Source organism: Dipodomys merriami, unplaced genomic scaffold (assembly GCF_024711535.1).
Source record: "Dipodomys merriami isolate MVZ:Mamm:240054 unplaced genomic scaffold, mDipMer1.0.p SCAF_2, whole genome shotgun sequence".
NCBI classification, from domain to species: domain Eukaryota; kingdom Metazoa; phylum Chordata; class Mammalia; order Rodentia; family Heteromyidae; genus Dipodomys; species Dipodomys merriami.
In genome coordinates this window covers 49,009,893-49,030,272 of record NW_027203381.1, presented here as the reverse complement: position 1 = coordinate 49,030,272, position 20,380 = coordinate 49,009,893, and the positions used below count along the sequence as shown (strand labels likewise).

The 20,380-nt window shown below is 45.8% G+C and overlaps 1 protein-coding gene across 11 annotated transcripts in view; it reads right to left on the bottom strand.

The window, feature by feature from the left end:
• Positions 1-7,652: 7,652 nt before the first annotated feature.
• Mtcl1 (microtubule crosslinking factor 1) overlaps positions 7,653-20,380 on the bottom strand; it is a 132,754-nt gene continuing 120,026 nt past the window's right edge. For 8 of the 11 annotated variants that reach the window (XM_070029569.1, XM_070029575.1, XM_070029570.1 and 5 more), the window contains 3 exons: positions 19,505-19,536; positions 14,801-16,364; positions 7,653-8,803 (listed from right to left, as the gene is read on the bottom strand). In XM_070029569.1, the coding sequence (XP_069885670.1) occupies positions 8,612-8,803; positions 14,801-16,364; positions 19,505-19,536 (1,788 nt within the window). In that variant the 3' untranslated portion in view covers positions 7,653-8,611. Of the gene's footprint in view, positions 8,804-11,011; positions 11,069-14,800; positions 16,365-19,504; positions 19,537-20,380 lie in introns of all 11 variants that reach the window. The other 3 variants (XM_070029576.1, XM_070029580.1, XM_070029581.1) reach the window with 1 other exon arrangement.

Below are 20,380 nucleotides of genomic sequence, written 5' to 3'. Positions count from 1 at the left end.
ATCAATGGCTTCACATAAATTAAAGGCTTATTTTTCCTCTCGTGCTTCATTGTTATTTGTTTGTTGACTAGTTTGTGCCTGTGCTGGGGTTTTAACTCAAAGTCTTATGCTCTTATTTGGCTTTTTCACTCAAGGCTCATGCTCTACTACTTGAGCTAAACCTCCGCTTCAGGTTTTTTGTTAATTTTTGCTTTGTTTTTTGTTTGTTTGTTTTGTTTCGGGCCAGTTAATTGGAGGTAAGAGTCTCCCAAATTTTGCTGCATAGGCTGGCTTAAACTGGGATCCTCATATCTCAACCTTCTTAGTAAATAAGATTACAGTTGTCATGCTCCCATTTTAAAGTGGGTCTATAACCCAGTCACTCAGGGCCACAGGCTGGGGTGATGTTTGCATAGTTGTCAAGTAACTCACTTGGTTCACTCTTTGCTGATCAGAGTTGCACCCACCTTCACAGGAAGTTTGATTATACTGTGTGATCAGAGGGAGTAAATAGAATATTCATAAATAATAACTAACACAATTCACATACATGTATTTGATTTTTATTAGTGCTGCCCTGAGAACTTTGACAGCTGTGTGGACAGTGTCACTCACAAGTACACCTAACAAAAGGCTGTCAATGGCTGCTATATCACTAGGTCACACTGGCAGTGAACTGGAAGTTAACATGAACCCAATGGGGCCACCGATGTCCTTCATGTAAATAGCAAAATGCGACTGGCAGAGTCATAATTCAATTATTGAATTACAAATGGACAGCAACAGATAGAAGTACCAGAGAAGCAGAGACCTAACCTCAACATAAACACAAAGCCCTCAGCCTGCCCTTAAGGGAAGGGAGTTGGGAAAAGAGTTTAGAACAAGTTTGCTCTCCTTGGCTCAAGGCTATTACCTGGGAAAGTGAACAGGGCAAGGAGTCTGAAAGAGAATAAATAAGGGCCTTTTTTTCTGAATAGGGTGGAATTTGAAGTTCCTGAAGCAGTTTGACAGCTAATCCTGCAAGGCCTGGGCAACCACAGCCCTGTTCCCCCTGATTCTTGCCAGGCAATGTGTGGCACCTGCAGAAACCCCACCCACTGGGGCCACCTAGGCCAATCCCCCTTGTCAGCATGACCATGGGGACTCTCTAAGTCCTGAATGCCCCCTCTGTCCCCTCTGGTTACAGCAGCCTGTTTTCCCTTTCTAGAACACACTTACCATAAGTTAATTTATTCTTCCAAGTGCCTAGTGAGTAGTAGTGAATTCTGTACTGGGCTTGAACTCAGTGCTTGGGCACAATGCCTTAGGCTTTTTGGGCTAAGGCTAGCACTCCACCACTTGAGTCATACCTTTCAGCATTTTGCTGGTTAATTGAAGACAAGAGTCTCATAGACATACCTGCCCAGCTGGCTTTGAACTGTAATCCTCAGATCTCAGCCTCCTGAGTAAGAGGATTACAGGCGTGAGCCAGCAGCAGCAGCTACTCTTCTTCCAGCTGCTTGCCGACAGAACTTCCCAGGGAGGCTTCTCGGTCATGCATCTCATAACAAAAGTCATAATTCTTTTTCTCTCCCTAAGTAAAGTGAAAATGCTAAAGAATACATTATCCCTTTTGAAATCTAGAAAAAAAATCTGAATAAACCATGTTGTTTCTTAACTAAACAGAAAAGTAGTAGAGCCCTACTAGTTTTGCTGTAGGTAATATGCAGAGCAAGCTCACTTTAGCAACTATTGCTGTAAATTTTGGGGAGTTGGGAGGGAATATTTGGAACTAGCCATGTCTAGCTCAGAGTCCATGAGACTCTTAACACCCATAAACTGTTGAGAAAAAGTCAGAAGTGATGCTGTGGCTCAAGTGGCAGAGTGTAGCCTTGACACAAAGAAGCTCAGGGACAGTGCCCAAGCCCTGAGTTCAAGCCTCAGGATCATTACCAAAACCAAAAATCAAACTGCTGAGACTGGCGCCAGTGGTTCTCACCTATAATCTAGCTATTCAGGAGGCTGAAATTTGAGGATCACAGTTGGAAGCCAGCCCTGGCAGGAAAGTCTGTGAGACTCTTATATCCAACTAACCACAAAAAGCTGGAAGTAGACTGTGATTCTAGTGGCAGAATACCAGTCTTGAGCAAAAAAGCTAAGGGAGAATGCATAGGCCCTGAGTTCAAGTTCCAGAAGTGGTATGTGTGCGTGCACACACAATACCAGCCCCACCCCCACCCCCACCCCCACTGCTGAAAGGCCTAAATTCAATCAAAGAACACCCTGGCCAGCATATGTATGGGGTCCCTTAGAAACAAGAAAGATTTAAGATGCCATGTAAAGGGATTGATGTGTGCCCTGATTATTCATTGTGAATTGTCTCTTGGAATCTGGAGGGGGATGCTCAAAGCTGTTTAAAGGCAGGTAACCAAAGGTTTATTTTTATTTTAAAAATAGACCTTCACCATCAACTGCTGAATAGATAAATAAAATACAATTTATCAAATGGTAGAATATTATCCAGCCATAAAAGAGAAAAAAGTACCACCTGTACATGCTAGAAAATGAATGAATCTTGGAGCCTTTATGCTAAATAGGCAGACACAAGAGATTTCCTTTTTTTTTGGGGGGGGGGGGTCCAGTTGTGAGGCCTGAACTCTGGGTCTGGGCGCTGTCCCTCAGCTCTTCAGCTCAAGGTTAGCACTGTACCGCTTGAGCCACAGCGCCACTTCCGGCTTTTTCTGTTTATGTGGTGCTGAGGAATCAAACCCAGGGCCTCATGCATGCAAGGCAAGCACTCTACTACTGAGCCACCTTCCCAGCCCTCACACAAGAGATTTCCTAAGTAAACAAATCCACAGAGAAAGTAGACTTGGGAAGTGGATGTCGGGGAGTGAGCGTCATGTCTATGGGGTTTCCTTCAGGCTGATGAAACCAACTTGAAGACAGTAGGTAGTGACTTCACAGCATTGCCAATATACTAAGGGTCACTGAATCAGACACATTAAAATGGATCAAATGGGAAACATAAATTATGTGTATTTTACCACAATTTTTAAAGCAATGAATTAGAGAATAGCAAATTATAGTAGTATTTTTTCAGTTGCTTTTGAACACAATAAATTAATATACATCTCTTGGTCAAGCTTAATAAAGTCTAAAGATTATATTTGACATTGCACTTATTTAGGTTTTTACTAAATGACTAAATTTTACACCCAGGCCTGGAAGTACACACCTATAACCCCAGCACTTAAGAGGAAGAGACAAGAGGATAATGAGTTCAAAGCTTGCATAAACGGACTACATTATAGTGAGTTTTAGGCCATGTTTAGGAAGAAAAATATACTAGATTTTATTTAGGTACTCTTGCTACATAGGGGGAGACATTGCTATGTGACATATGAGTATGGTAATTTGTTTTATTACAATTAATCATTTACTATGTATATCAACATATCATGTGGTGTACCTTAAATATATTCAAAACTAAATTTAAAAACTAAAATTGGGATATGGGCACTGGTCACTCAGGCCTATAATCCTAGCAGCTCAATAGGCTGAGACTGGAGCATCAAAGCTGAGAGCTAACCAGGAAAGCATTTTTGAACGACTCTTATTCCAATTAACCAGCAAAAAAAGCAAAAAAAAAGTTGGAAATGGAAGCGTGGCTCAAATGATAGAACACCAGCCATGAGCAAATAAGTCAAAGCTCTGAGTTCAAGCCCCTAGTACAAGCACACATACACACACAAAAGGGTGAAAACATGTATCAAATAGTAATTAGAGGGTTGGGAAGTTGGCTCAGTGGTAGAGTGTTTGTTTTGCATACATGAGGCCCTGGGTTCGATTCCTCCGCACACATAAGCAGAAAAAGCCGGAATTGGAGCTGTGGCTCAAGTGGTAGAGCGCTAGCCTTGAGCTGAAGAGTTGAGTGATAGCACCCAGGCCCAGAGTTCAGGCCCCATGACCGACACAAAAAAAAAATAATTAGAATTATAATGTGCCCAACTATAAAGACAGAGGCATAAATATTGAAAACCTTAGTATACAAGTTACCTCCTGGTAGGGAAAAGCAGAAGAGGGTGGAATGTGCAACTACCACCTTTCTTACTGCAAATGAACAAGAAGCATCTCAGTGCTGCCCAGTCCTTGGAGAGGAGGTGGGGGGAGGGGGCGTGCAGGGCACACCATGCCCACACAGGAGAACTGCTGAGTAGTCAGGAATCTGTTACATCTTTCTTTAGGTCATAAAAGCAGCTAAGGCATGAATGGCGGCTGGTACAGAGATGAACAGGAGGATCCTGTGAGCCCTTCCCTTGCGGGCAGCTGCCCTGTCTTCACAGGCGTATAAAGCCCACAAGGCTGATGGCATTTATCTGGAAGGGAGAGTGGAAAATAATTTCACGCTACTGGCCTGCCTTGCCTTTGAAAGTTCAAATGTTTCCACAATAAAAAGCCTGGAGAATTCCTCTACTCAAGTGTGAGGAGCCGTTCCAGAGGGGCTGGCAAAGCACCAGGGCACCTGATGACACAGGTTCTGTGTCAGCCCAGCTAGCATGCCACTGCTCATTGGACCACGCCTTACTTTTTATTTATTTCTGTGCCAGGACTGGGGCTTGCATTCAGGACTTGGGGCTCTACCTTAGCTTTTTTGCTCAAGGCTAGCATTCTACCACAGGAGCCACAGCTCCACTTCTAGCTTTTGGGTGCTTAAAGGAAGATAAGAGACTCATGGCCTTTCCTACCTAAGCTGGCTTTGAACTGCCATCCTCAGATCTCAGTCTCCTGAGGCACTAGGATTATAGGCCTGAGCCGCTGGACCCTGCTTTTAATGACGCCCCTGCCTCTCCAACTTCACACTGAAAAGATGCCTAGCCTCCCAGCACCAATCCAAGCCTCCTGCACCTGGAATTTCTACTACATCATCTTTAAATTCTATGTGTACTTGGGAGTGTGTGTGTGTATGTGTGTGTGTGTGTGTGTGTGTGTGTGTGTGTGTGTGTGTGCACGTGCTAGTCCTAGGGCTTGAACTCAGAGCCTGGGTGCTGTCTCTGAGCTTTTTTGCTCATGGCTAGAGGTTTTCCATTTGAGCCACAGCTCTACTTCTGGCTTTTTTTTGGCTGATAGTCTTAAAAGCTTTCCTGCCTAGGCTGGCTTCAAACTGTGATCCTCAGATCTCAGCCTCCTGAGCAAGTAGGATTACAGATGTGAGCCACTGGTGCATGGCTGTGCCTGCGAGTTTTATCTCTCCTAATCATATAGGTTCCCCAGTGGCCAGAGCTTTTCCTTGTCCCTTGGGGTAGTGAGTCCCACCATAGGATACAATCTTCACTGCCTTCCAGGTACCCTCCCTTACTTGTCCTTGCCGTGTGTCACTTTGGCTGGCTTAAGGCCACATGGGACTTATCTAAAGCACTAAGGATCAGTCTTGTGCTTTTGCTCAAGTTCCTGGCAAGATACCCCTTTCCCTTGAGGAATCATTATGCTAATAGAAGCTGCTGGAGACTACTATTGTCAAGTATTGAGAAGTGAGGCCGAGAATAAAACAACACAGAGGAGACCAAGGCCAGGAGGCAGCAGAGTCCAGATGGCATCATTTGCAGCTCTTGGTTATAAGAGCCAATGAATTCCCCCCTGGCTGGCTCACTGTTCCCAACTGAAAGAATGCTAACTTGACTGTTAGCATTTACCATGAGCCCAGGGTAGACACAAAATAAAAATTTGTTGTCATCCTGGGAATGGAACCCAGGACATCAAGATGCTAAACCAACTGAGCCACATCCTCAATTCCTGCAAAATATTGATTTGTTAAGGAGGTGTTTATAGCTGTATTTTTTCCATTAAAAAGGTTCTATTGTGGTAGAGATGACACTGAGCATAACCATCTTCAACGGTGAGGTTCAATGGCATCAAGTGCTTGCTGCTGGGCCACCATGGTCACTCTCCATTTCCAGGATTCACCATCCCACCTGGAACTCTGTCCTCATAACACACAAGCTCACCTCTCCCTCCCTTTAGCCCCTAGGGACCATGATCCTATTTCTGTCTCTATGAATTTGACTAGTCTCTTAGCTAAGTGGAATCATTCAATAACTATCTTATTTCACTTGTCATGATGTCTTCAATGCACATCCACATCAGAGCATGGATCAGAACTTCTTTCCTTTGTAAGACTGGGTAATATTCTGTTATCTATACATTATACACCACATCTTATTTGTCCATTCACCAGTTGATGGCTATTGGGCTCTTTCTACCTTTTGGCTATTGTGAATAATAAAACCATGATCATTTGGGTACAAATGCCTGTGTCAATGCCTTACTTCAGTCTTGCGCGCATACCATCAGTGGAATAGTTGGACTCTCTGATAATTTGGTGCATTTAACTTTTTGAGGAACCACTATGCTGTCTTCCACATTGGCTGCACCACTTAATATCTCCACCCAATTGTAACCCAGGGTTGGTTACACTTTGTATTCTCACCAACACTGGTTCTTTGAAATATTTATTTACAGGTTCAGCTGTGATCATACTGGGAAGAAGCCAACTTCCATAGGCTCATTTTGATAAGGAGGAAATTTTGGATTCATGAAATATTAAAGTTAGGCTTTGGCTAACTTTGGCTTTGCCATTCTTTCCTTTGTTTTGCTCCAGTTTCCCTCTCCGATCCCTGCCCACCAATGCATACTGAATAACATGAACCAATGCATACTGAATAACATGATTGCATTTGTTCACACTTCCTCCCTCCCTTTCTGCACATCCCTCCTCCTTTTTATCCCCCAGAAGAAAAATCCCCAAACCAAAACACCGTCACTACCACCACCAACAAAAACATGTTTCCATTTCCGGGAGTTCCTTTCAATAGATGGTATCTTACATGTTCAGAGAAGTTACACCTTTGTGCTCCTCCCCTAAGGGTATCCTCTTTTAGTCTGTGTACGATGCCTTGTATAGGTTATCAAGTCCAGTTTTCTTTCAGCTTTAACTTCCAAGTATGAAAGAAAACATGCAATATTTATCTCTCTGAGCTTGGATTACTTCTCTTAACATGATTTGTTCTAGGTCCATCCATTTCCCTGCAAATGGCTTATCTTATTCTAATGGATGAGTAAAATTCCATTTTGTTTATATGCCACATTTCAGTAATCCACTCATCTGTTGTAGGGCATCTGGGCTGTTCCCGTAACTTGGCTATTGTGAATAGTGCAGCAATGAACATGGACGTGCAAGTGTCTTTCCCACATCCTGACTGATGATCTGGGTAGATGCCCTTTCTTGAGGGAGAGAACTGATACTGCCCACATTGGGCTAGTAGATAACCAGCTTCCTTACACCTTATCAGTCCTTCTGTAGTTTGCATTTTGCAATGAGAATAAAGCTTATTTCTACCATGCCCCTGTCATAGAGTCTAGTAAAACAGTGACTTCATTGCACACACAAGAGTGCAGCCTGGGGCTGGGAAGGTAGCTCATGTGGTAGAGCACTAGCCTTGAGCTGAAGAGCTGAGGGACAGTGCCCAGGCCCAGAGTTCAGGCCCCACGACTGGACCCCCCCCAAAAAAAAGAGTGCAGCCCTATGACACATTGCCTGTTTCCTCCTCACACTGCTTCTCCTTTCTCTCAGTCATTCAGCCACAAAATGCTTCCCAGAAAAGTGGCCACATGAAACACAAGACCCAACACTGTGCTGCTGGCTTGTAAAGGCTTTATTTCTACTTCATATGGTCTCTGACCTTCTGAGGCACCGTTTGTCTCCATTGGTATCCTCGGGATTCCTGTAGTGCTTTTCTTTACAAAGAAAATGTTGAGTGAACACTGTACATTGCCAGTTAATGTTTGAACAATAATTGTAAAATGTTGCTGTTGTCACATCGATGCAAGGGGACCAACAGTAACAGTACAGTACGAGGACTTCACAACGGGTTACAGTGGACCAGACAGTGCACGGGTGGGTGAGCGCAAGGACAGTGCAGCGTTATGTACATGCACCCGAAGACGTGCAGCTGGTGGTGTGGACCACACAGCAAATTTTCTATGCCCACTTGGGGACTCTGTACCTTCTCAAAATCGTTGACCTGTACCCCTCCAGCTTGTAGAATCTCTCTCTGATCTACTGGCTTCATGGCTTTTCCACTACAACAAAATAAGACAGTCTGAAGCATTTTTTTTAATTCCTAAAACAAAATCATTAACACAGACAAAATAAAATTAACTTAAAACATCCTAAATTCAACATAGAGATAATCCCAATCAAAACAGAACAGTGCAAATATGAGAGGCAGTCAGGACTGACAGCAAGGGTGCTCAGTATCTCTTAAAAGTGTCCATTTTTAAAAACTCTTATATTTTAAATCTATTTATACCTTATTTACCTTTTAATTTAATATACTGTGGTGTAAAAAATGGAGACAAAAATAGTTTTCTGAGCTATGAAAAAAATTAAGTTATTACAGGCACATTTATTGTTTCATTCTAGAAACATCTGAGTCTCCTGGGTTGGACATTCAGCAGCTGTGTGTTCATTGAAAACGTTCTTCCACCTTGAGAAAATCACATCTCTCCTTTGGGGCAGAGTTTAGTTTGGGCTGAGGGTGTGGTTATGCAAATCACAGTGAATTATTCTGTGATAATCCATGCAAGCTTTGCATCACGGGAGCGGCTTCTCTGCTGGATCCTCGTCAGGGTGCTCCTCCAAGGGTGTTGGGTCTCCGGGTGACTGAGACTGTGAGGCAGTGGGGGAAGGTGGAGCCCACCGGGATGGAGGGCGACGGTTTGCTGGTCTCTCGGGCCTGGAGAAGCAGGGCTCTAGGGATGGTGCTAGTGCAGAACAAGGTAGTTCCTTTGGAGTCAAGAAAGGGAAGATAGTGTTACTGACAGGGCAGTCTCACCAGTGCATCATTTCTCCCAGCATACTTCCCAACAGATGCAAGTCACATGGAAGAGACTATGGGCGACTTCTGAATATGAATGAATATGAATGGGAAAAATTACTATCAGAATGTGGCAAACCAGTGAGATAGGCCTACTCACAGAGCTTCTCCAGAATTGGGCTGGACATACAAGAGAGGGCAAGCAACTGTGGCCACCACATCATAGTCACACCTAAGTGGAGCCATCACTGGGTCTCTTGAAGGATCCTTTGGTCCTGCAGGGCTTTAGTCTATTAGAGGCTCACAGAGACTATGATTTCAGTCAGCTATATTCACAACAAGCCTCATCTTACAACGAACTCTGCTACTGTTTATTCCAAGCTGACTGGCAGTAGGCTAAACAAACTCCCACAACATGAAAAAAAAATGCTGCAGGCAGAAATTTTAATTGAGGTCTAGTTTTCTTTAGTGATTCTTTAATATAGCAGCATTTTGACAAATTAGTATCAAAGTGCATTTGTGATTCCATGTTCCAGACACCTGAATGCTCTGAGCATTCATCATATGAGACACACTTGGCCACAATGCCAGTCACCTATAATTAAAAGAACATCAAAACCAGGCACCAGTGGCTGACACCTGTAATTCTAGCCACTCAGGAGACTCAAATCTGGGAATCATGATTTGAAGCCAGCCCAGGCAGGAAAGTCTGTGAGACTTTTATCTCCAATTAACCAGCAAAAAGCTGAAAGTAGAGATGTGGCTCAAATGGTAGAGCACCATACAACTGAAAGACAAGAGTTACTGCACATCAGGAATGACAGAGGATGAGGACTCACAAAAGTCAGGAAGTGAATTGGAGGATTTAGAGAGTCATGGCAAGCAATGGAAGAGACCACTCTGAGAGCTGAACCAGGGACCAATGAAAGGCAGGAAAGACAGATGACAGTACTACATGGGTGAACAATGCTATTTAGGAAGATGGCTCATGGCAGAGGATGTGTGGAGATGATTAAGTACAGTATAACCTAAGAGCAGCATGGGTCCACAGGCTTCTGATGAGCGATGGGGTAGGGTGGTATGGCTTGTGTGGTCAGGAGGAGGGATGTTGCCACTGGAGATCATTCCTTCAGGGCCCCTGCCTCTGTTGGGGCTGGCACTCTATGGGAGCAGTGCATAGGACAGTGAGCACCAGACTGGAGTCCTGGCTAACACACCACAGGTGCCAACTAAGCCAGGGCGACAGGACACAGGCCTGGGGCATGTGTGTGTTCTCTCTCAGTACTGTAAGTGGAGCTGAGTGTTGTGTGCATAGGTGGTGGGCACTGCTCAGAATGCCATTACAAGTTCATTTAGCTGCCACCCCCACTTGGTTGAAGGGCTTCTGGGGACCCCTCTCCAAGTCACTAGCAATTGCCTGTACATATAACCAAGCCATGCTGCCTTTCCCCAGAGGCCCTTGCAGGGCTCACATGGGCCTATGGCCCTGTACTGATCTCACAGCTCGTCTGGAAATGGTCTTCCCACACCCTCTGCATTTGTGCATAGGGACACATTTTATCAGATAGCTGACTATATAGGCTGTATCCAATTTGGGGGTTAAGACCGTGGACGAATTACATGGTGCCTATCCTTGGTGGGAAGTCAAATAGACCCTTCTGAATCATTCAATTCAGGCTCTCGAGTTTGAGAGAAGGGATGGCTTTGATCTTTATTCATTTGACCAATATTTGTCAGTCACTTAACTGTCACCTATAGTCTCATCTGAGATGAGATGCATTGGGAATTGTATGCTTGAGAAAACTAGAAAAGTTCCCAGAACATAATTCCAGCACCTGGCAATGTACATATGATTCCTAAATGTGGATGAGTGGTCGGAGCTTAGGTGCCTGCAGAGGCAAGGCTACAAGATGCCCTCAGACAAGACCCCTATGCCCGAGACAACACCCCTGCAAACTGCAGGAGGGAGGAAGTCTCAACAGTATCTTCCCACAAAGCAGTCAACCACTGAGCAGGGCAAATGGAGGAGTCTGGGTTTGCCAGATTGCTCCTGGAGGCAATGTAGAGGGTTTCATGGAGAGAATGTGCCAAGATGATGATGAATGTCAGACACCAAGCACAAGACAGACAAGTTACACACATGACTCTGGACAGCTTGGAAGGAAGGAGGCACTTACAGCGTGAGGTGGGCAGGACTAGAGTCCCCACGGGGCAGTTAGTAAGACAGTTTGGTTCTGGACAGACAGAAAGAAGAGAAAAACAAGCCAGTTGGAAAGGGTATTTAAAAACAAGAGAGCAATCAAAGTTTAACATCTAGAGTGGTGACAGAGAGTGGGACACCAGGAGAAAACAGAGCGTGGGAGGGTGGCTTCAGTGCTCAGGCCACGGCCTGCCCACCACCACCAGCTGCAGAGGGAAGACAGAGTCGTGAGGAAGTCCCTAGACCTCCCTTGCTGGTGCCAGGCTTCCTGAGATGCCCTGAGCACTTGTCTCTGCCAGGCATGGCAAGAGAGCAGCCCTACTGCTGTACTGGAAAGGGGCTGCACTGCTTACAGCCATGGAACTCCTACTGTTGGTGCTATAATGTCCCCTTAGGTGTCACCCCTCTCCCCTCACACACAGCTGCTCTCTGCAATGCCACACTAGGCCATGTCATCCTTGCTGGTGAGATGACAGTGAAGTGAGAAGGCACACTTCCTGTCCCCCATGTCCCCTGGGGTTCAAGATCTCTGAGCAAAGGTCTAGGAGGGATCCCACACAACGTAGGCTGGGAAAGCTGAGCTAGAAGTGTTGATGTCTCATGGAGGGTGGGAGCGAGGTGCCTCTCAAGGAACCTAATATACAAAGTCAGTTCAAACGAAGTAATTCTGCTGGGATCTAGAACAAGCTAGCTTTTGACAGGAAAGGGAAAAGCCTATGGCACTGAGACATTGCCAGGAAGTCTGTGCAGGTGCTGAGCCCCCCCCCCCCCCAACTGCTGGCAAACACAAGAGAGACAAAAATGTAAAGTGAATCCAGGTGCCGGTGGCTCACGCCTATAATCCTAGCTACTCAGGAGGCTGAGATCTGAGGATCATGATTCAAAGCCAGCCCCGGCAAGGAAAATCTGTGAGACTCTTATCTCCAATAAACCACTCAGAAAACTGGAAGTGTGCTGTGGCTCAAGTGGTAGAGCGCTAGCCTTGAGCTGAATTGCTGAGGGACAGCGCCCAGGCCCAGCGTTTAAGCCCCACAAGAGAAAAAAAAATGTACAGCGATGCTCTGCTGAAGGCAAAAGCAAAGCTGCTGTGCATGAACATGACCATCTTCAGACCACTGTGGTGTCATTGAGCTATTTATTTTACATTACTACATACTCATTCAGTGACTGAAAGTTTTGGTTCCTAAAACATACAATACACATAAGGCTTTGGGCCCTGCACAAAAAAGACCCTGGGTTCAATCTGAAAAAAAAAAAAAATTGACACAGCCAGGTAATAATGCTTTAGGACACAGCTCTAGTTTTCACTGATTTCTGCAGAGGTGTAAAAAAGTAGTGTACTCAATGGAATTCTATGCCTCCATCAGAAAGAATGACATTGCCCCATTTGTTAGGAAATGGAAAAACTTGGAAAAAATTTTATTAAGTGAAGTAAGCCAGGCCCAAAGAAACATAGGTCCCATGGTTTCCCTTATTTGTAATATCTAGTATATGTATGAGTCAAGCGGAAAAGGTCAGATAATGTGATGTCAGGAAAATGAACCCTTAGATGTGAATTTTAATGTTTTTTTTTCATGCATGTGTTTTTAACGCATTTATAAGATTATCTCTTTGTTGCTTTGTATGTCCCTCCCCCACAGTATAACCCCTGCTTTCACTATATTTGATGTCAGTATAACTTGTGGAGGAGATGGGGAAAAACCAGTTGTTTAAGGATACAGGTGGACCTGTTGCAACAATGAGAAGTACAAGTTGTCATGTCCAAAACGAGCTTTACAACGTCGGTGGGGGGGGAGGGGGGGAAGGAGAAGGATTGGGATGGGGGGGAGGGAGGAGGCTGGGAAGGGATGTGAAGGGTAAACAAAGGAGGAGGCTGCAATGCTTGGTAAGAAATGAACGCATTATCCTGCCCATGTAATTGTAACTCCTCTGTACAGTATGTTCACAAATAAAATTAAATTAAATTAAAAAAAAGTAGTGTACTGATATACAAAATGATCTAAGGCACAAGTACTTACCTGAGGGCTCCCTAGGACTTGGGTAACCAAAGATGTCTCCAGTTTTACCTGAAATGCCTTACCTAGCCGTTTCTGTCTGGCTCAGACAGGGTGTAAATGACTTTATCACTAAGGCTCAGCTCTTAGGGACAGTAGGCCATATGCCATCTATATTTGAATCAGCTAGAATCATATGGAATCACCATATTAATATGCCATTGGCAAATTGGCATACTTTGATCTAATTAAGATTGAAACTCTGCGTTCTGAGTTAAATATTCCCTGGTAAGTTGGACTGGGAACATTACCCACCATGTTTGTGCCATGGGAAATGTGTGATCAGGTGACCCATGAATACACCTTTTTATCCCTCCTTACTGCTCAAGCCGTGGCTGCTTGGGGGTGACAGGGAAGCAGTAGTATGGCCCAGCAGTAGCCCTATTGCTGTCCTGCCTTCTTCTGAACCTGGCTGTCAGCTGGCCCACCCAGGCCTGGACAATGTTCATGTGACTCGGGCTCATCTGGGCTCCTGGAAGGTGGCATGTGTATAGGCATGCACTGTCCAGTCAGCACAGGGAAGCCACCTCCCTGGGTGATCAACATCAGCTGTTCATTTGTCACCACCGTCAGACTTCATCCTGGATGTGGAAATGGAAGTTTTGACTTCATCCTGGATGTGGAAATGGAAGTTTTTCCACAGAGGTGTGACACCAGTGTGGGGATACGCAATGGATAAAACTCAGGAATGACTGACTTTCAAACAATGTCAAGGGAACAGTCAGCATCATTCTGCACAAAGGCTGGATTTTGATGGCGCCCATTTGTTTCATCTGATTTTAATGCAAGGGGGATTCCTTGAAATGAAGGTGATACTAAGATGCCAGCTGCTGGCTTATACTGACACTGGGTCCATGCCAAATACAGTAGTAGTTCCTCATGAGACACATGCTCCTGATGTGGCCCAGATGTTCTATAGCTCCTTTCAATAATCCTACTTGAGATCTGCGACATGCAAAACCTGACACATGCAGTTTACACACACACCTGCAATTTTTACACACTCAGAGCTTACACATTTCTCACATTCATGGTTTTCATACATACTCATTTCACAATGCAGTTTCCACACTTGCTGTTTCATCCGTGCTTAGCTTTCAGTGTTCACACTCAATTCCATCTTCACATATGCTTGGTGAACATAGCTTTCACAGTCATTTTTCAGTGTTCACACACTCATTTCACACATGCAGTTTCCACACTTGCTTAGCTTTCAGAGTTCACACTCCATTCAGTCTTCACACATGCAGCTCTTCATATACATTCAATGCACACAGCTTTCACACACTCATTTTTCAGTGTTCAGATAATCAGTTTACACTTTTAACACATGCTGTTTTCACACTCACTCTCATGCACTCCCTTTTCACATTCTCTTAGTTTTCCCATGCTCCTAGTCATGCAGAAAGAGGGTACACTATGCCCCAAGTGTAGGCCCAGATACCAAAGGACAGAAAGCCTGGATCAAACCATGCCCTCCATGATTTTTCTGAGGACAGGAAAATGACTGGTCTTCACAAGGTGTTAGGGTCCGTGGTTCGACCTATCTCATTCTCCTGTATACCCTGCTTCTCCCCAGAGTACAGTAAACCATCATGGATTCCAGGGACTCCTGAAATCACTTCCCAGGTTTCACCCTGGGTCCCATCCACATGCCCAGTAGCTAAATGAAGAGCTGGGGGGAAAGGGTGTGGCCATTCAGCATTCTTTACCTCCATGGACCCTGGCTCAGCTGTGGCTGAGTCTCCTGTGTGGCTGTCACTGGTAAGACTGGAAGGGCCATGGGTGGCCTGCCTCCTCTCCTCCTTTAAGGCATGCTCCAGAAGCTTCTTGTTGAGAATCCGGGCCACAGTTTCAGTGAGTGTGTAACCAGGAGGAGCAGACAAGTCCTGCTTCACTGGTGTGCCCTCTCCCCCGTCCTCTCTGCACGTCTCTGAGCCCATCCCAAGGGGGCTAGGTGATCGTCCTCGGGAATTGGTGCCTGTTTCCTGGCCTGGGCCTAACTCTTGTCGGGGTTCAGCTGAGCGAGACCGACTCCCGGCCCTCACCCCCTTCTGGAAGGGGTCCTGTACCACAGGGCTGTGGTCAATGATGTTGAAGAGGCTAGAAAGGCCATCATTGATGGTAGTGTGCACAGGGCTCTCTCTTGTGGTGGTGGAGCGGGCCCAGGCTGACTCGCTGTACCCTTTCTGGACCAACCCTGGTGAGGCCCGGCTGCTTGGCTGTTCTGCTTTGGAGAGGGGTTTCCGCTGCAGCTTGGGCGAACCATACTTGGGGGAGCAGCAGGTGCGTTCAAACTTGGCCTGCACCTTCTCGATGGCAGGGGCCACCTGCCTGTTCCTGAGGCTGCGGGAAGGAGAAGACACAGGTGTGGTGCCGCCCCCGGCCTTTGGCGTGAGACACTTGTGGGGACTGCTGGTGACGCCGCCGCCACGCAGGGCTTCAGTCTGCAGGCCCACACTGATGCTCTGGATGGTCTGCGTCCCTGCTGTCCGGGACCCATTGGTCTGGCAGGCCATGTCCCTGACTTGTGGCTCGGTGGAACTGGAGCAGATGGCACTCCTGACGGAGAAGGCCACCTCCTTCATGTCATCACTCATGTTCTTAGACATATCCAGGCTGTGCAGTGGGGGTGCAAACCCTATAGAGGGGCATAGGGGGCCATCAAGGGGCCGGAGAGTCCCTTCCGTGAAGTCTCTGGGGTGTCTGGAGGTAGCACAAGGCCACCTGCTGAGCCCGGGCTCAGGATGGCCCCCCCTGGCATCTCCCAGGCCCCCTCTGGCCCTGCCTGTGGGAAAGGGACCTTCAGGGTCCAGCCGGCTCCGGACCTCACTGCCAGCTGTCACAATGGTATCCACCCTGCGGACGGTGGGTGGGCTGTGCAACACGCGCACCCCAGATTGTTCAGTGAGGACGTGGCTTCGCAGGGGCTGCTTCTGGCAGTGCTCAGGGCTGGTCATAGTGTCTGTGGTCATGGTGACACTTGTGGTCAGATACCAGGAAGAGTCGGGGAAAGACTCTGCGGTGGCCTCGTGTCCTGCCCTCCCCACCTCGGTCCGATCTGCCCAGAGGTCCTGAGGCCTTTCAGTCCCAGCCCTAGGGGGTGTATAGTCCCAGCTCTTGCTGTTGAACTCCTCAATGTACTTCAGGTCGTCAGGAGACAAGGGTGGGGTGACATCCTCCTTGCTGCTGGCAGGTGGCAGGCCCTTCTCAGGCAGGAAGGGAGAAACATCCATGAGACGCTGGAATTCAGACATGCAGGACACAGACATGGCTCTGAAAAAGGCCGAAAGCAGAGGGTGTCAGTAGCCACCAGGAAGCCCCACCTAGCCCTTACAGGTATTCCCCTTCAGCTTGCACTGGTCAGGATTTAATACAGTCGGCTCCCAACTGCTGAGGAAATGAGTAGAAGGTGAGCTGCACAACCATCACACTTCCTCCTGGGTGAGCCCTGGCTCTCCATGCCCGGTGAGCAGCTCCGTTGCAGCCAACTGTGACTTACTAATTACCGGCATCTGATGGATGTGAACATTCCGTGTCCCTCACTACAGTAAATTGTGAGCAGAAAGAGGGAATGTGGCACAGAGCTACAATCTGAGGTCTCTGTTCACTTGGCCAGCCTTGCTCTGGTCCCCTATGCACTTACAGGACTACTGCTTGGAAGGTCACTTGGGAGATGTGAGAAAAAGGAGGAAGTGTATCACATAATATTTCAGACAACTCTATCTGGCCCTGCCAAACTTACCAACAGCTTGCTTTCTCTGCCTTCTTTATGATCAAGTCTTTTGGGGTAGCTGTTTGTGCTCCTCCATTATGTCCCAAAGAGGAGAAAATCTTCCCTAAACATGTGAGCACAACTGAAGGGTAAAGAGATAAGCCAAAGCAAGAAGCAGTGCATGTTAAGGGCTGCCTGATGCACATGGTTTGGGTGTCCACTCCTTCAATGTGAGTACCAGTTCCATAGATTCATCTCAACAGAAATTCATGGAATTTCCCTACACCCTGCACCCCTGTCCTGCAGCCACTACAGAGGTACTAGGATGCATATCTGTCAGGCTGGGGGGGTGGCTGAAGTGTCAGACAGATTATCCACCTACCAGGCCACAGAAGGGATCAGCACGGAGACTTGGGACTGGCTATGTCCAATAACTTGGGGAACAGAAACTGTGGCCTGGAGCCTTCTAGTTGGAGTGGGGTAGGAGGGTAGTTGGACAGACTCACTGCCTCCAAAATGTGACCAGTTTCTTATGAGACCTGTTAATGTTTCCCTTGCCTCCCAAGGGAAGCTTCCTAGGGTTCTACACCAGCCCAGGACTGCCAAAGAGATCTGAGATCAAGTATATGACGAGGAAGCCAGAATGGGGTTTCTGCTCTAAGCCATCTACTGGACCACTAGTGCACAGGACCTGGGGCAGATACAGATTTGGTCTTCATGTTCTGGGGCTCAATTGGACATAGCAGCACAGAAAATATCAGAGAAAAGAGTGGCTTCTACCTTAGTATTGGCTAAGCAAACAAAATAAGACCACAAGAATTGGAAGCACATACAGAAGCAAGAAGTATGGAGGAAACCTACCCAATGGTGAGAAACAGAGGGAAAAGGAGTCAGGAAGCACCATTCCATTTTCCATTTCAGACATTTTGATGCTGCTTACACTTTACAGCAAGCATGGATTACTTTTGAAATTAACAGAAATAAGTACTAGTTTTATATTTTGCTGTTGTTGTTTTGATGCCAGTGTTGGAGTTTGAAATCAGGACCTGGGAGCTGTCCATTACTTTTGTTTTTTTACCCCCCTAAATTTAATTGTCAAGGTGATGTCCAGAGGGGTTATAGTACATATGTAAGGTAGTGAGTATATTATAATCTCATCATGGCTAGGTTACCACTGGAGCCACAGTTCCACTTCCAGTTTTTTAGGGGTAAATTGGAGATAAGGATCTATGGCCAGGGAGGTGGGGAGGAAAGCGATGGTAGGGGAAAAACAAAGGAGGGGGTAACAATGTTCAATAGGAAATGGACTCCTTACCTTTCTCATGTAACTGTAACCCCTTTGTACAGTATCTTTACAACTATATATGTATGTATGTGTGTATATATATGTGTATATATATATATATATATATATATATATATATATATGGGGGGAGAGAGAGAGAGAGAGAGAGAGAGAGAGAGAGAGAGAGAGAGAGAGAGAGAGAGAGAGAGAGAGAGAGTGTCTATGGTCTTTCCTGCTTCTGTGATTCTCAGATCTCAACCTTCTGACTAGTTAGAATTACAAGCATAAGCGAATGGCACCTAGCTTAAGTAAGATGTTTCTTACTGGAAATAGCAAAGCCAGAGGCTAGGTGGTAAAGGAAGGTAATCCTGACCCTGACCCAGACACTGAGGCTGCTGACATGAGTAGGGGACAAAAGCTAATCATTGTTCACTGATTCTTCTATATCAGGAACATGTGCATTATCATGTAAGCTGAAAACTGAGCATCAAAAAAGTTCAGCAGGGCTGCGAAGGTGGCTCAGTGGTAGAGCGCTTGCCTTGTATGCATGAGGCCTTGGGTTCGATTCCTCAGCACCACACAAACAGAAAAGGCCAGAAGTAGTGCTGTGGCTCAACTGATAGAACGCTAGCCTTGAGCTGAAGAACTGAGAGATAGAGCCCAGGCCCAGAGTTCAGGCCTCACGACCAAAAACAAAAACAAAACCAGTTTGCCAACCAATGCAACATAATGGGGCTAGTGAGAAGCAGAAGCAACTGGAGCCTAAGCCCTCAGGTGTTGCCTTTTAAGTACCTGAGGATGAGCAGAGAAAGACAGAGCGAGGGACAGAAAAGTACCAGGTAGCTCTAGGGGCTATATGGATCTGATGTTCAGAATGGGCAAGAGACAGTCATTCACACACTCCACGTTCATGAGAAAATCAGGGGCGAGGAGTGGTGGAAACAGCAAATCCCTGAGACGTTACATGTAGTGGAAACATGTATTCAGTTAGAGTAAAGAAGTAAAGCTAGAGAGAGCAAGACTGGCAATAAGAAAACTGGTATGTAACCAACACCAGCACCATCAGCCGCCATGCAATTTTTGCGGGGCGGGATTACTATCAAGAAAAACTTGTAGTGAAATCTATAATATATAAAATGCATTTCTCCAAACTTCACATGAAGAGAGGTTTCTCACAGACTTTTCAAAACCCACTGAACTTAGCAGTCCTTTATACATACAACTGTAGTTAGGCTTTTTGCTGCTCATCCTAAAAAAATACATATTAATTGAATAATTAAAAAACCATTATTTAAGTGTTTATATACAAATGCTCCATGGGAAGACACGTTTATTTTTCTCTATCTTCATATTATATATGTAATCTGTAATATATATAATATATATATATAATTTCTATTTTCATATTACACTTACCTTTGAAGATTTCCCTTATGATTTTCTTCATCCTGTAAGGAAGAAATCAGCTCATCAGAATCAGTTGATTTGGGCTGTCTAGGAGCCTTGCCTAGGCTAAAATGAGTAGTTCTGTTCCACCCTCCTGAGAAGACACCATTGAAAATGTACACTGAGCCAAGTGTTCGTCAACAGTGCTCCTGCCCCAGATCCTTTGAAATACAACAATAGAAGCAGAGCCCAGAGCATGATGAGGGGCGCTGGAGCTTCTGCAGTCAAAGGAGAAGCCTTTCTACGTAAGAAAGGCTGCCTTGTCCTGGAGGAACTTCTATGTTTCCCTAAAGGCCTTCTCCACTGCATGGATTTCAGAACTAGCTCCTTGTGACCTGAATGTTGGCAGGGGAGGGGAGGGGGCTGGCGAGGAAAAGAAGAGGAAAAGGGAGAAGGAGATGGGAACAGGGGAAAAGGAGATAAATATGGTAACAAATTATGTCTCTTCTCCTATATCTGCATATGTCAGTGTGACATCTTTAGGCTTGGGCACTTGATTGGTTTTTAGTGATTTCCCCTAGGAAGAAGAGACTGAAATCTGTGCTGGCAGAGAACACAGACACAAATTTTGTCTACTAAGAAAATATTCTTGTGCACTGATAAGGTTTTGAAGAAGCAAGCCTTGGATAGTGAAGGAACCATAATCCTCAGGACAGTCAATACTGAAGGGGGTACTACTTATAGGTGAGCATGCCTTCACCTCTGGGCAGCCCTAGTCACTAACACTGGGAACAGAACACAGTGTTCCCACCCAGACCTATGGCCATTCTGCTCTGACATTGGACCACCAGAAATGGCCTATAGATGATGATATCCTCCAATCTGACAGGTAGAATGGAGGACAAG